Source organism: Paroedura picta, chromosome 13 (genome assembly GCF_049243985.1).
Source record: "Paroedura picta isolate Pp20150507F chromosome 13, Ppicta_v3.0, whole genome shotgun sequence".
NCBI classification, from domain to species: domain Eukaryota; kingdom Metazoa; phylum Chordata; class Lepidosauria; order Squamata; family Gekkonidae; genus Paroedura; species Paroedura picta.
This window is the reverse complement of record NC_135381.1, coordinates 12,479,498-12,492,443: the sequence shown is the minus strand read 5'-3', so window position 1 is coordinate 12,492,443 and position 12,946 is coordinate 12,479,498. Positions and strand designations below refer to the sequence as shown.

The 12,946-nt window shown below is 48.0% G+C and overlaps 1 protein-coding gene across 3 annotated transcripts in view; it reads right to left on the bottom strand.

The window, feature by feature from the left end:
* RASAL1 (RAS protein activator like 1) overlaps window positions 1-12,946 on the bottom strand; it is a 51,921-nt gene that overhangs the window by 11,957 nt on the left and 27,018 nt on the right. For all 3 annotated transcript variants that reach the window (XR_013226230.1, XM_077308103.1, XM_077308104.1), the window contains exons 7-15: window positions 12,727-12,867; window positions 12,123-12,211; window positions 11,680-11,797; window positions 10,950-11,106; window positions 10,241-10,305; window positions 9,890-10,002; window positions 4,837-5,029; window positions 2,993-3,130; window positions 264-408 (exon numbers count right to left, since the gene is read on the bottom strand). Coding sequence is in view for 2 of the 3 variants with exons in the window: in XM_077308103.1 (XP_077164218.1) it covers window positions 264-408; window positions 2,993-3,130; window positions 4,837-5,029; window positions 9,890-10,002; window positions 10,241-10,305; window positions 10,950-11,106; window positions 11,680-11,797; window positions 12,123-12,211; window positions 12,727-12,867 (1,159 nt within the window). In the remaining variant the exon portion in view is untranslated. The remainder of the gene's footprint in view (window positions 1-263; window positions 409-2,992; window positions 3,131-4,836; window positions 5,030-9,889; window positions 10,003-10,240; window positions 10,306-10,949; window positions 11,107-11,679; window positions 11,798-12,122; window positions 12,212-12,726; window positions 12,868-12,946) is intronic.

The window sequence follows — 12,946 nt, the reverse complement described above, 5'->3', positions numbered from 1 at the left end:
GAGGGAGGGACTTGGAAAGGTGCGCCCTCACACAGATGGTCTAACATTTCTGCGGGGGTCCACAGAGTTTCCGCTAAATCCTAGAGTGGTATGACACCATTTCCAAGCCAAACCTGGAAGTGACATCATGCCACTATCACAACAATGATTTTTTCCCCCTCATTCTTTCCTCCAATGGCATACGCTAGAGGTGGTGAGAGGTCACGGGGGCTGCCCATGGGAGATCTCCTTCTATAGCCAGAGACCTGGCAAAGGAAACTTACCATTTTCAGAGTCCACATCAATGAGCCTGTCCAGGAAGTCTTTGACTTGCCCAATGCTGGAAAGGATAAAGGGGTGCAGAGGCTCCATCCACTGCTCCTTGCCACGACCCAGTTGCAGACCCAAGTTGCCGATGCTTTGCACCGCCTAAGAGGAGGCGAAGCAGGGAAAGAAGGGGATTGTAAGGGAAGCAAGAGAGAAGGATAGGCCTGAGGGCCTGTTGACAGAAGCTCAGCAGGAAGCTTAGAATCAGACCCTCCTCTGCTGAGATCTGGGGCCAAGATGCCAAGCCCCCAATTTGGGATGTTGGGACTCCTGTTTGTGTGGGAGACCTCCTGCCCCACACTGGCTGTTCCCACTCAGCTGGGTGATGGCAGAAAAGGGGCGAGAGGGAAAATGGGGGCAATCACCACCATCAGAAACATCATGATATCACTTTCTGTCACACTGGAAATGACGCCGTCGCATCCTCGTTGAGTCTCCCGCTGGTTGCCAGTCTCAAATATTGTAAGATTGAGTTATTTTCCAATTGGGGGGGGGGGCTGCACCTAAATCCTCCCCATAAAATGACCTTCACTGGCACACCAGTAGGGTTACCAACTCCTAGGCGAGTCTTGAACTTCTACAATTACAAGTGATCTCCAGACTGCAGAGATCAGTTCCCCAGGCAGCTTTGAAGGAAGGACTCTGTGTCATCATAATCTTTCCCTTCCCCAAAACCTGCCCTCTGCAGGTAAAAGGTAAAGGTAAAGGTATCCCCTGTGCAAGCACTGAGTCATGTCTGACCCTTGGGGTGACGCCCTCTAGCGTTTTCATGGCAGACTCAATACGGAGTGGTTTGCCAGTGCCTTCCCCAGTCATTACCGTTTACCCCTCAGCAAGCTGGGTCCTCATTTTACCGACCTCGGAAGGATGGAAGGCTGAGTCAACCTTGAGCCAGCTGCTGGGATTGAACTCCCAGCCTCATGGGCAGAGCTTTCAGACTGCTGCCTTACCACTCTGCGCCACAAGAGGCTCTATAACCTGTTCCTGCCCTCTGCAGGAACAGCCTCCAAATCACCAGACATTCTGGCAACCCAACATGCTGCTGCAAAAGAGAAGTACAGAATCTGTTGTGCCTCTGTGGGGCTCTAGTCAAAGGGCTTTTTTGAAATCTCAACAGACAGTGCGGGAGACAGAGTATATCCCATCTCTACTTAAGAGGGATCTTCCAGTATATTCCTGGCCTCCAGCAAGGCAGCTTACTCCTCAGGCTTCCTTGTGGATTAAATAACATGGGCTGATTGTCCACTGAGAAGTTTGTCCTAGAAGAAAGTTCTCAGGACTGAAATCCAGTGTTTAAAAGTTTATTCTAAGCACAGTTGGAGCTAGAGGAGGAGGAGGAAATAAAGAACTCCAACAACAAAATAAAAAAAAAATACTGTTTCAAGCCAATTCAAAATTATAAACATTTCTCATCTTCAAAGCTTTCATTTTTGTCAGGTGAGACAGTCATTCAAGGTTCTAAGGTGAAGGATGACTAAGGACCCCCTTCATGCTAGCCCATATTTTAAGGAGTTCTGCAAGAAGAAAAGGCAGATTTTTGTGATTAATCATAAGGGGGACAGTAGGATAAATGTGGTCTATACTGCTACTTATAACTCCTTGTAAATTTCTATTATGTAATATCTGTTTTACTTAATGTGTCATGTTAATATTTATGCTATGATTCAGTTCTTCCTGATAGTTCGAGATTTCTAAAATTCCAATGCAGCGGTTACTGAATATCCCATTTTGTTCACTGTACGTACTCACTATGTGTAATCCTGCTGTGAGTCTATAAATTATATTTTCTTTATTTTGTTCTCCTTATCAAACCTCTGAGGCTTACGTTACTTGTCCCAGCTAATTAAATGGAGTTTGATGCTATTAAATGTCATGATCTCCCAATTAACTTCCGGAGAGACGCAGTAAACAACCATAGGCAGTCTTCAGCAGAAAGTCCATAAGAAGTTTTATTCTAGTCTAAGAGAGCAATCATGGGCAAATGATCCCAACAAGCAATCATCGCTTGTAGAGTCAAGTAACATAAAGGCTTTAGCCCCAACCCCCCCTCACTCAGGCATTTTTTGAGCCAAAAGGTATTCCCACAGAAAAACACTTTCATCCCCCAAAGTGAAAGCAACTCAGGATTTGACACCTGTTTGCTGAAAATTCCCTAAGGATTTTTTTGCTCCTTGAAAGATAACAGTTATAAACCATGTAGCCAGCAAACTAAGTATCTGAGACACAGGGATGGGTGAGAAGAAACAGTCACAGTATGGAAAAATACCAAGAGATCCCTAAGACCCCTGAGGAACACCCCCCCCCCCCTTGATTGATAACTTGGTGCCAATGGGGCAGCATGACACTACATTCCTCAGAAAACTGACCTTTCTTATAGCTAGACAGAGAAGGGACTGTCCAGCTATTAGAGTTGTAAACTCATCTTGTCCTTAGCAATAGATTAGGGGACATCCAAAACAGAGGCCTGTGGATACTGACCCCAAACCGCCTTGTGTTTAAACAGACTGTACCAATGGCAAGATAAATATGGAAGACATTTCAATGTTGGGTATCTTATTTCTCCACTAGGGGTTGCCTTGATGTCACCACAGATCTCTGGCTTCACCATGAGAGCTCGCCCCAATTCTATTGCATTCATATGGGGCCACATTAGCTCCCCAACCCTGTGCCCATGCGCCGGTGATACCTTTGCCAAAAGCAAGAGGGTGCGGCTGGTCTGAGGGTCCGCGTGCTGATCCCGGAGGTTGAATAGCTTTGGGGTCAGGATGGCAGGAGCAAAGAACCGGAGGAAGAGGAATCCGCTGATAGCAACGTACTTGGCATCCTTGAGCAGGAAAAACAAAACAGGTAGACCCAAATCCCAAACATTGTTCAAAAGGAAGTTAAAGTAGAAAAATCGACCATCATTAGGGGACGGACCTGTTGTGCAACACCCCCTGCAAAAACCCTAAGATTGATTCAGAAACATCAACTGAGTAAATATATGAAAGTAATCATTAGTTAAGGTGAGATTGCATATATGTTTTGACCGGATAGCCTTGCCAAGTGAACCTAATCTCATCAGATCAGCCTTTTTCAACCTTTTGACCATGGAGGAACCCCTGAAATAATGTTGCAGGTTTAGAAGAGCCCCAGAAGTGGTGTCAGCTGGCCACACCTCCCAGCCACGCCCCCTGTAGGTGACATCACTACCTGTTTTAGCAGGCAGGTTCTAGGAGGCCTGAGGGGGGAAAGACAGGAGGTGGTTTAAGGACGGATTAAGCATGCAAGCTCTTCCCCTCCCAGGCACTGAAACCATGAGAGAACTCACTTGTGCTCGGGAGCAGGGGGAAGGAGAGCAACAGAAGCAGCTGGTTCCCTAGCTTGTGGACAAGTCCGACAAGGCAGGAAGGAAAAGGCCGATCATGGAAACTAAGCAGGGTTGGCCTGGTTGGTATTTGGATGGGTTACCACCAAGGAAGTCTGGGGCTGTTATGCAGAGGAATAAAATGGCAAACCATCTGCAAATGTCTCTTGCCTTGAGAATCTCATCACCGTAAATTGGCTGCAACTTGACAAAAAAGAGGGGCAGAGCTTCTTTTTGGAAACCAGAAATCATTAAGTCTTCAAATCAGAAGGCATTTTCCCCACACTCTAAATATTATGCTCACAGATCCCAGTTTGGTTTGGAGTGAGGTGTGTGTGTGTTGTGTGTGTGTGTGAATAGTCCCCTACTCAGTGCTCTTTTCCTCATTTGAAACACTTCCAGGGTGTGTGTGTGCTATTTACTCTCTGAGGGAAACATATGCATGGGTACCCCTATGATTGCCTAGAACCCCAAAAGATCAAAATAAGGGGAATGAATTGAAGCCTCTGTAGGGTAAAACACAAATTTAAAATTAAGTACTAATTTTTTTTAAATTAAAAACCCAAGGCTTATCACATAGCGTCAATAAAATCAGTGCATACATGCCTACCAATGCCTCCACTGACCAGATGTGATTTGGCTTTACTGCCTTTATCAGGCATGAAATAAAAACAGCATAAATAAAATACAAAAATTACAAAGAGTTAGCTCCTGTAAAAGAGCCTCTTGTGGCGCAGAGTGGTAAGGCAGCCGTCTGAAAACTTTGCCCATGAGGTTGGGAGTTCAATCCCAGCAGCCGGCTCAAGGTTGACTCAGCCTTCCATCCTTCCGAGGTCGGTAAAATGAGTACCCAGCTTGCTGCTGGGGGGTAAACGGTAATGACTGGGGAAGGCACTGGCAAACCACCCCGTATTGAGTCTGCCATGAAAATGCTAGAGGGCGTCACCCCAAGGGTCAGACATGACTCGGTGCTTGCACAGGGGATACCTTTACCTTTAGCTCCTGTAAATTAAATGATATTTAACATCATATAACAATAACAATAACAATAATAAATATCATAGAGCTAGACCTCCAAGTGGAGGTAACGTTGGCCATGCTCAAGTGTAAAAGCATTGGATGTGGGATTGTGTCGAGCCCCACTATACAACTGGGGAAGCACTAACTGCTCAAAACTGCCTGACCTGGTTCTCGGCCTCTGGGAAGCGGTCCTCGACATGCCCATGCAGCTTCTTGAAAGCCACCCTCATGGTGTGGGGACACTTCGGCAGGGAACCCACAATGGACTCCATGATGTCGCAGAGGTATCGCTTTAGCACCTCCAAGCTGCTGTCTCGTATCTGGGCCTCGGACAAGGAGCTCTTGAAGGAGATCCGCCTGAGACAAAGGTGGGGAGAAGAGAGTGGAGCACATGCATTACGGCCAAGTTGACGTGTTCATCTCGTTCCCACCAATCAACCTTCACAGCAAGGGAAGGAAGGCACACAGAACATACTTGGGCTATGGCTTGTTCATGCATGGGGCCATCAACCTTCCCCCATCCACCATAGACTCATAGAGTTGGAAGGGACCATCTGGGTCATCTAGTCCAACCCCCTGCAATATGCAGGGCACTCATAACCCTTTCACTTATCCACTGTAACCTGCCACCCCCTTGAGCCTTCACAGAATCAGCCTCTCGGTCAGATGGCTATCCAGCCTCTGTTTAAAAATGTCCAAAGATGGAGAACCCACCACCTCCCGAGGAAGCCTGTTCCACTGAGAAACCACTCTGACTGTCAGGAACTTCTTCCGGATGTTTAGACGGAATTTCTTTGGAATTAATTTCATCCCATTGATTCTGATCCGTCCCTCCTTTCATGTTGCGTTTTTATTCCATGAGAAGATCTTAAAGGGCTTAGGGAGGTATACCTGGGATAAGGATACAGCCAAGCTGTGACGAAAGGAGGGAATGGCTCAGTAAGCATTTTGCAATGGCACAGAAAATCTCTGAGGACCCTGCAAAGGGATTCCTGGATGCCAGAAATCTTCTCCGAAGGTACACACACGGAACACGCCCTGTGCGAATCAGGAACGAAGAGGAACATTTCCCGGGGGTCAAACCCTTTAAGTCAACGTTGGAAGTCCTAGCCCAATGTCACGTTTGATGCAGTGCCATGCTCTCCCTGACAGCTTCCTGGAGATGCCGTTGCTTAGCAACCTGCACAAAGAGCATCTCTCCCAGGAAGGCTGCTATCTTTGGAGCAGCTTAAATCTTCAAAGTGGGCTGAATACATGTCCTCAGTGTGGATGTTCTATTAGATCTACTGGCGGGACTCCTGTTGGAAGACAAGATTGAGGCCAACAGCCCTCACATAAATCAAAGCTCACGCACGCATGCACACACGCGCAATCGTGTCCATGCTGGTGCTGTGGCAGTGCGCTTCCCAACTTCTGAAACTTGCTTCTCTTGTGAAGTCAACTCTCTTTTTCTCCCTCTTCTCTACGGATTGATTTCCTTACCCAAAACTGTTGCATTCCTTACCGAAGAGAAGTAGGGCCTATGCTTACTAGGAATATGTGCATAATGAGATGCTCATGGATCCTCCCCCCCCCAAAGCATCTTGGGCACTGTGGTGTGAAACGGGGGCCTCTCCAAATGAGTCACGGCTCTCCTCTGCAACCTGCTGCCTTGCTTCTATCCCCGAGGCTTTCATTTGGCAGTGGACAATTCTGTGAGTGAACATTCAGCCATTAGGAATGCAGTAGAATGTCGTCACGGAGAAGGATGCCCCGTTTGAGTCACCGCTCTGGGCTTGCCTCCTGGCACTGACTCATGGAGAGTTGCATTCTGAGAAGGGCAAGGAGCATGCACCACTGTGCGTCTGACAACCAAATCTAAGATGCAGCAAGATTTTCTGTTCATTGGCTTGCATTATTGCGCTATTCCAGGGGTGGCCAAACTGGGGCTCTCCAGATGCCCAGGGACTACAATTACCATGAGCCCCTGCTAGCTGGCTGGTAACTGTAGTCCATGTACATCTGGAGAACTCCACTTTGGCTATCCCTGCAATTCACTGCCTTGTCCCATCTGCTCTTTCTCCTTCTTTTTCATTTCCATGTGCGATCCTCACAAGCCTTTTCATTCTGCCTCTGTTCACTGATGGTGTTTCCAGTTCTTCTCACTGTTTTACTGCATTTACATATAGCGTTTTTTACACAAACAATGAAAACCTAGTGAAATGTTTGCTAGAAAGATGGCTGCCATTGCAGCCCAAGCAGCAAGACTTTGGGATTAATTTTCTGCGATTCTTCCTACAAGGAGTGCTTCATATAAGTGGTGAGGGAGACCATTGTGCCATGAAGACCAATAGAGAGGCTCCATTGATTCTGTCTGGCTCCCAGGCATGCCTCTGGTATCCGTCCCGTGACTTGTGATTCTCTAAGTGGCCTGCCTTTCCTCTCCCCACAACAGACACCCTGTGAGGTAGGTGAGGTTGAGAGAGCTCTGAGAGAACTGTGACTAGCTGCCTGCGGGTGAGGGAGGAGTGGGGAATCGAACCCGGCTCTCCAGATTACAGGCTGCCGCTCCTAACCACGACACCACCCTGGCAGGCCATGGCAAGCTACAACTGCACGTCTCTTGCCTCAAAGACCCTGTGAGGCTGCCCTGTCAGCTGCAACTCAATGGCAAAAGAAAAGGAAGTAGCTGAGCAAGGCCAGGCCAGGGCCCTGATCCAGCGCACTGGTGTCATTGATCCCCCATGCACCTCCACCTTGCGGAGTCCAAGAGCTCCTTAGCTATGGCTTGTTTCCTCCCAGGTGAGCAGTCAAAACCACAGGGGAGGGGGGATGACAGCTCGCCGGCAGCCTAGCCTCCCCTCAGCCCTCTTCCCCTGCCTGACTTCGGCCTCATTCTTACAGCTCCTGATGTTCCTGCTCACAAATGAGACCCCGTAGAGTTGTTTCTCTTGGCCACCACCATTCCCCCTAATTATTTTTAGAGCCATAAATCATCCACCCAGGCCGGGTTTCACCACTCCTGCTTTAATTAGCGCCGGTGGAGTGAGAAGAGCTACCTGTGAATGACACCTTCTTCTCTGTGCAACTGTTTTTAATGATTTCTCATCATATTTTCCACCCTCCCCCCCCACACACACACACAGCCTCTTTGGCTGTCTTCTTCAAACTCACAGTACTCTCTCTCTCTCTCACACACACACACACACACACACACACAAAACTTACATATTGGCTGCACCCTGGGGACTGTGGTCTTCTTTGCTCTTTTCCCATCTGCCTTGAGATGACAAGGGGAAAGGGATATACAGCATAGCTTCTCGACTAAACACACAACTGCTCCAGGGGCCCCTGTTCCCTTGTGCCATGCGCTCATACAGAGAGCATGATGGGCCCTATTATGCCAAGCGAACGAAGACCCTTCCTCTACAGGGGCGGTGTTAGCAATTTGGGGGGCCTGGTCCAAAGTCTAGGATGGGCCCCCAGAATCATGCTACCCCTTTCCACTCCCACCTTTGGCAGGACCAAGGAAGGAGTAGTCCATGCCTGTGAAGTGGGTGGAAGCCACCACTGCTGTGGAAGCCAGCTGCCAGAGCCTAAAACGTGGCCATTGCTAGTGGAAACAAGAGCCCGCTCTTCTTCTTTCCCACCCTCCTTTGAAGTAGAAGAAGAAGAGTTGGTTCTTATCCGCTGCTTTTCTCTACCCGAACGAGGCTCAAAGCAGTCACCTTCCCTTTCCTCTCCCCACAACAGACACCCTGTGGGGTGGGTGAGGCTGAGAGAGCCCTGATATCACTGCTCAGTCAGAAGTTTTATCAGTGCCATGGTGAGCCCAAGGTCACCCAGCTGGCTGCATGTGGGAGAGTGCAGAATCGAACCCGGCATGCCAGATTAGAAGTCCGCACACTTAACCACTAAACCAAACTCTGTAGGGATGTGGGCAGCCAGGGCCCCCAACACATGGGTCCTGGGGCAGCTGCCCTTCTTACCCACTGGCTAAGACCACCCTGTTTTTCTATTCAGCACAAGTTCTGTGTGGTCCTAATTTAGAACCTGTTGGCTGATTCTTAAAAGGGTCCAATGCTTCTCTCACTTCCCCCTGTTCATGTAATTCCCTCACAGAACACCCCCATTGTTAAACCTCTCTTTCTCTCTCACCTTCTTCAAAACAAACATTTTCGTGGAGGACTTAAACTCTGAAAGCTGTCTCCCAGCAAAACCTCACCATGCACTAGGTGCTGAGACTCCAGTAATGGCTTGAAAAAATGATCCTGGCAAACCTCCTGGGTGCCCACTGAGGAGAGAAGGACAATTGTTTCCCCTCCTCCAGCAGCTACCTCCAGCTGCCTCCTCTTGATCCCCCTTTCCTTAATTTGAGGCAAGGCTTCCAAGTGCAGGAATCCCAGACATTTTGGAGGAGCAGTAATACTAAGAATGGCTGTGTGGACCCATCCCCAAAGGGGGAGAAAATGGCCTCCGTCTCGTCCTCCAAGTTGTTTCCTCAGTTTTGCAGTAGAAGTTCATGCCCTTGAAGACAATGGAGGTTTCTCTGGATTGGACGGCTTCGGGTGGACAGTTGGGAACAGCAAGGTTGTGGGAGAAGTGGGGCTGTGGTGAATTGTTGATAAGGAAAATTTGTGGAGGTGAAAGAGCAGTTTGGGAGGGAGGGAGACATTGCACAGCCTCCCTCCCTTTTGGTATCAACCCCAGAAGGCAGCTTCATGGTCAGTTAGGGGCCGGTTTATTTCTGAGGTCGTACCAGCCAGTCAGGGATCACAGAGGCACACGATCGTGTAGACATATGCATAAAGCCAAATCCGAGTAAGTATTGCCTTCTCCCTCAGGAGACTTCTAAGAACACCAAGGTAAGCCAATCAGATTTGGCCATGCGATGATATCACAAAGCCAAATCCAAGTAGAGGTCATTGTTTCTTACCCTCACTCTGAAGGGTACCTCATATTCCAAGTACCACCCCCCCACACAAAAAACAAAACTGAACAACAGAACTGTGTTTTGGGAAAGTGAAAAAAGGAAGAGAACTGCGTGTCAGTTGGACCTGACAGGACATTTGCCCTCTCTGCAGTATCTCTAGAATTGACCCATGCCTCTGGCTGACATCATACTAGGCCTGAATTCACTCTCCTGACATTCTCAAAGGTTCTTAATGCAGACCGCCAGTCTAGTCCAAACACAATGCAGAGGACCACTTCATGACGCACCACAGCACCTGCCCTCACCTGGTCCGGCTCGGCTCAATCTTGCAGGGATCTAACTCTACGTATTTCTTTTCCTCGAAGATCCGGTTAATGATGAGCTTCAGCACCGCATGGAGATAAGGCATTCCCACCACCTAGATGGGTGCAGAGAGAACAAGCGGATACAGAAAGAAGAAAATGGATGCTGGAAACGAATGTCTTTGAAATGAAACAGGAAGGAAAAGGATGGGCCAAAATTCTTAAAGTCATAGGGTGCTTCTTATCAAAGATTCCTTGCCAGCACCTTTTGGGTAGGCCCATATACTTTCCCCAGCTCTCTGAGAATAGCACTTTATTCCCCTGCCTCTCTCTATCACTCTCTCTCTCTCTTACCTTCATGAATTGCTCCATGGATTTGGAAGCCAGCGAGTTGGAGCGAAAGAGCGTGTTCGGATCCACTGGGAGGACAGAAAGAGAATGGTGTTGGTGCACACGGCAAACTGGGCTCTTATTAAGACTAGTGTTTTGGAGATACACAGGGTCAGCATAGCAGATTGCGAGAATCCCCACTTCTAAACCCACCTCTACCTTGAATGCACTAGACAAGCCCCCTTTCTCTCAACTTCTTTCTACGGCATTGGTGCAACTGAATTCTGTGCCAATAAAAAGCTAAACTTTGGACATTCATAAAGCAAATCTGCCCTTTTGTTTGGTGTAATTTATTCTGCTTCTGCTGTTCATGGGGACAGGCAAGGAATGATAAAGTACCCTGAAGCACTCTAATCACTGGGGATCTTATTTAGCACCATCTGGCTTCACAAGTTCCACACATGTCACCCATTCACTTTCAAGCATGTCCATATGGGCCAAACACTCATTCATTTTTAAATGAAATCCTAAAGTCTCAGAATGCTTGATGCTGTGCCCAGCCCTGCCACTTGTGGTTTTCTATTTTATTACAGAATTGTCATACAAACAAACACACATATGCATACACACTCACACACATGCAGGCAGTCCTAGTCATATGATCCTTCTGGCTGTGGTACTGAACCTGGGACCAGATTCAAACACAATGAATGTCTGAATGCAGAGTGCTTACTGGTTCTGGAAACTTCATGGAGATTCAGGTAGTCCAAAAAAGGTACCACCAAGCCTTGCCCAAGGAAGATCTTGACTAGTTTGGTGGCCACATCTTGACGACTTTCCACTGAGCACACCTCTTCCAGCACAGCCAGGGGTGTGACGTCATCCTTCTCCTGCAGTGCAGTATAACATCCCCAAATAAGATGTCAATATGTATTTAAAGCCTGCCTTTATTCAGGACCAAAAATAGACTTGGGTGCAGATTGGAGCACTGGAATGATGTTTAGAAATAATTTTATGTGTTGCTTTTTCTGTGCAAGGGAAAGATTCCACTTGTCATTAGACTTCCTTGGGAACATCAGGGCTCTGCTGAGTTAAGGAGTTTTGCTGGAGCAACTCCTGCTATTCTAAGGAGCTCTCCAAGGTCCTGCAAAGTTATGGAGTTTTGCTGGAGCAGCTCCTGCTATTCTAGGGAACTCTCCATGGTCCGGCAAAGTTATGGAGTTTTGCTGGAGCAGCTCCTGCTATTCTAAGGAACTCTCCAAGGTCCTGTAATGTCTTTGACTGGCTTCCTGGACCTACCTGCCAAAGACTGGTTGACACCTTCCTGGTTTTCAACCTAACTAGAAAAGGAAAACCTGCTTTTGTACACTGCTATAATTCCCCATTTTTCCTTTTAACTCACACTTCTCAGACAAATGAATAAAAACCCATCACAATTTTGTCCAGCCAGTCTAAGTACCCACCTCTGGCGGGCGCAAGACGGATTCTACCAGCAGGTCTATGAGTGGCTGGTAGTACCTGGAGGGCAGGATCCTATCCTCAGCAAGACGAACTCGCAGCCTCAGCGCCCCCAGCTTTCCCCTGAAACCAGATCACAGTCAACATATACAGAGTCCCAGAATAAAGACTGCAAAGCATGACTCGCAGAGTTTTGCTGTTTGTGGAAACTTGGAAAACCTGCAAGCAATGTGATTTAATGATAAGGCTCTCCAAAGAGCAGACCTAGAATGACATTTTCTTAAATACGACCCCATTTCACATGCTTCCCACCTCTACTGCCCTACAAAAATAGCTTCATGTAATTTTGAGCAGTCGTTCTTTTTTGGATATAAATTAGAGCAGAAGGGCCTTTTAATTCCTTTTCAACCCCGTGATGCAAGAACATCAGAAGAAGTTTCACATTTACCCAGCATCCTCCTCTGCGCTAGGGAACGGCAGCAGGCGGTACCAGCCTTTGAGAGGGGCTTTCTGCAAGGCATCCAAAGAGAACTCAACCTGCATGGATCAGAGACAGAGGACAATCAGAAGCCCAAAGTGGTTGCAAAGGTAATATGGTGAACAATGGAATTAGAAAATAACAAGTCCATCCTAGGCTATCCTAGGACCTCTCACGCCAATATATACTTCTTGCGTGGAACATGAAAGGCACACCTGAAGGACGGACAGTGACACTGCAGTGTGAGATTCCAAGCCTTCCTGTCCTCTACCGTTCTCCGGAGTCCATTTAAGTTTGCACCTACTGCTTCAGTGACTCCATCCAGCCACCTCATTCTCTGTCGTCCCCTTCTTCTTTTGCCCTCGATCGCTCCCAGCATTAGGCTCCTCTCCAGGGAGTCCTTCCTTCTCATGAGGTGGCCAAAGTATTTGGCCACCACACACATGCCACACACCACACACCTTTGGCCACCACACACATGCCATATAATAAATAAACAATACTGAACTTAGATTCTGCCCCAGCCACGGTCAGCCTCCTCCGGGTCTCTGTTCGTGCCTCCCTCGCCACTCACCCGTCCCAAGAAGTCATTCTTGCCCACCATATCCCAGTCCCAGACTTCCACCGTGAGGGGGGCTCCTCCTCCCACGGTTTCCTCTTCCAGGACGAACTCCAGAACCTCACCCCAGTGCGGGAAGCGGGTTTTCTTGATAATCTGGAGAGGCAAGAGAAGGCATAAGACACTCAGGCTCTCTTCTGCCAATGTTCTCTCTGATATTCCCCCCTCCCCGGCT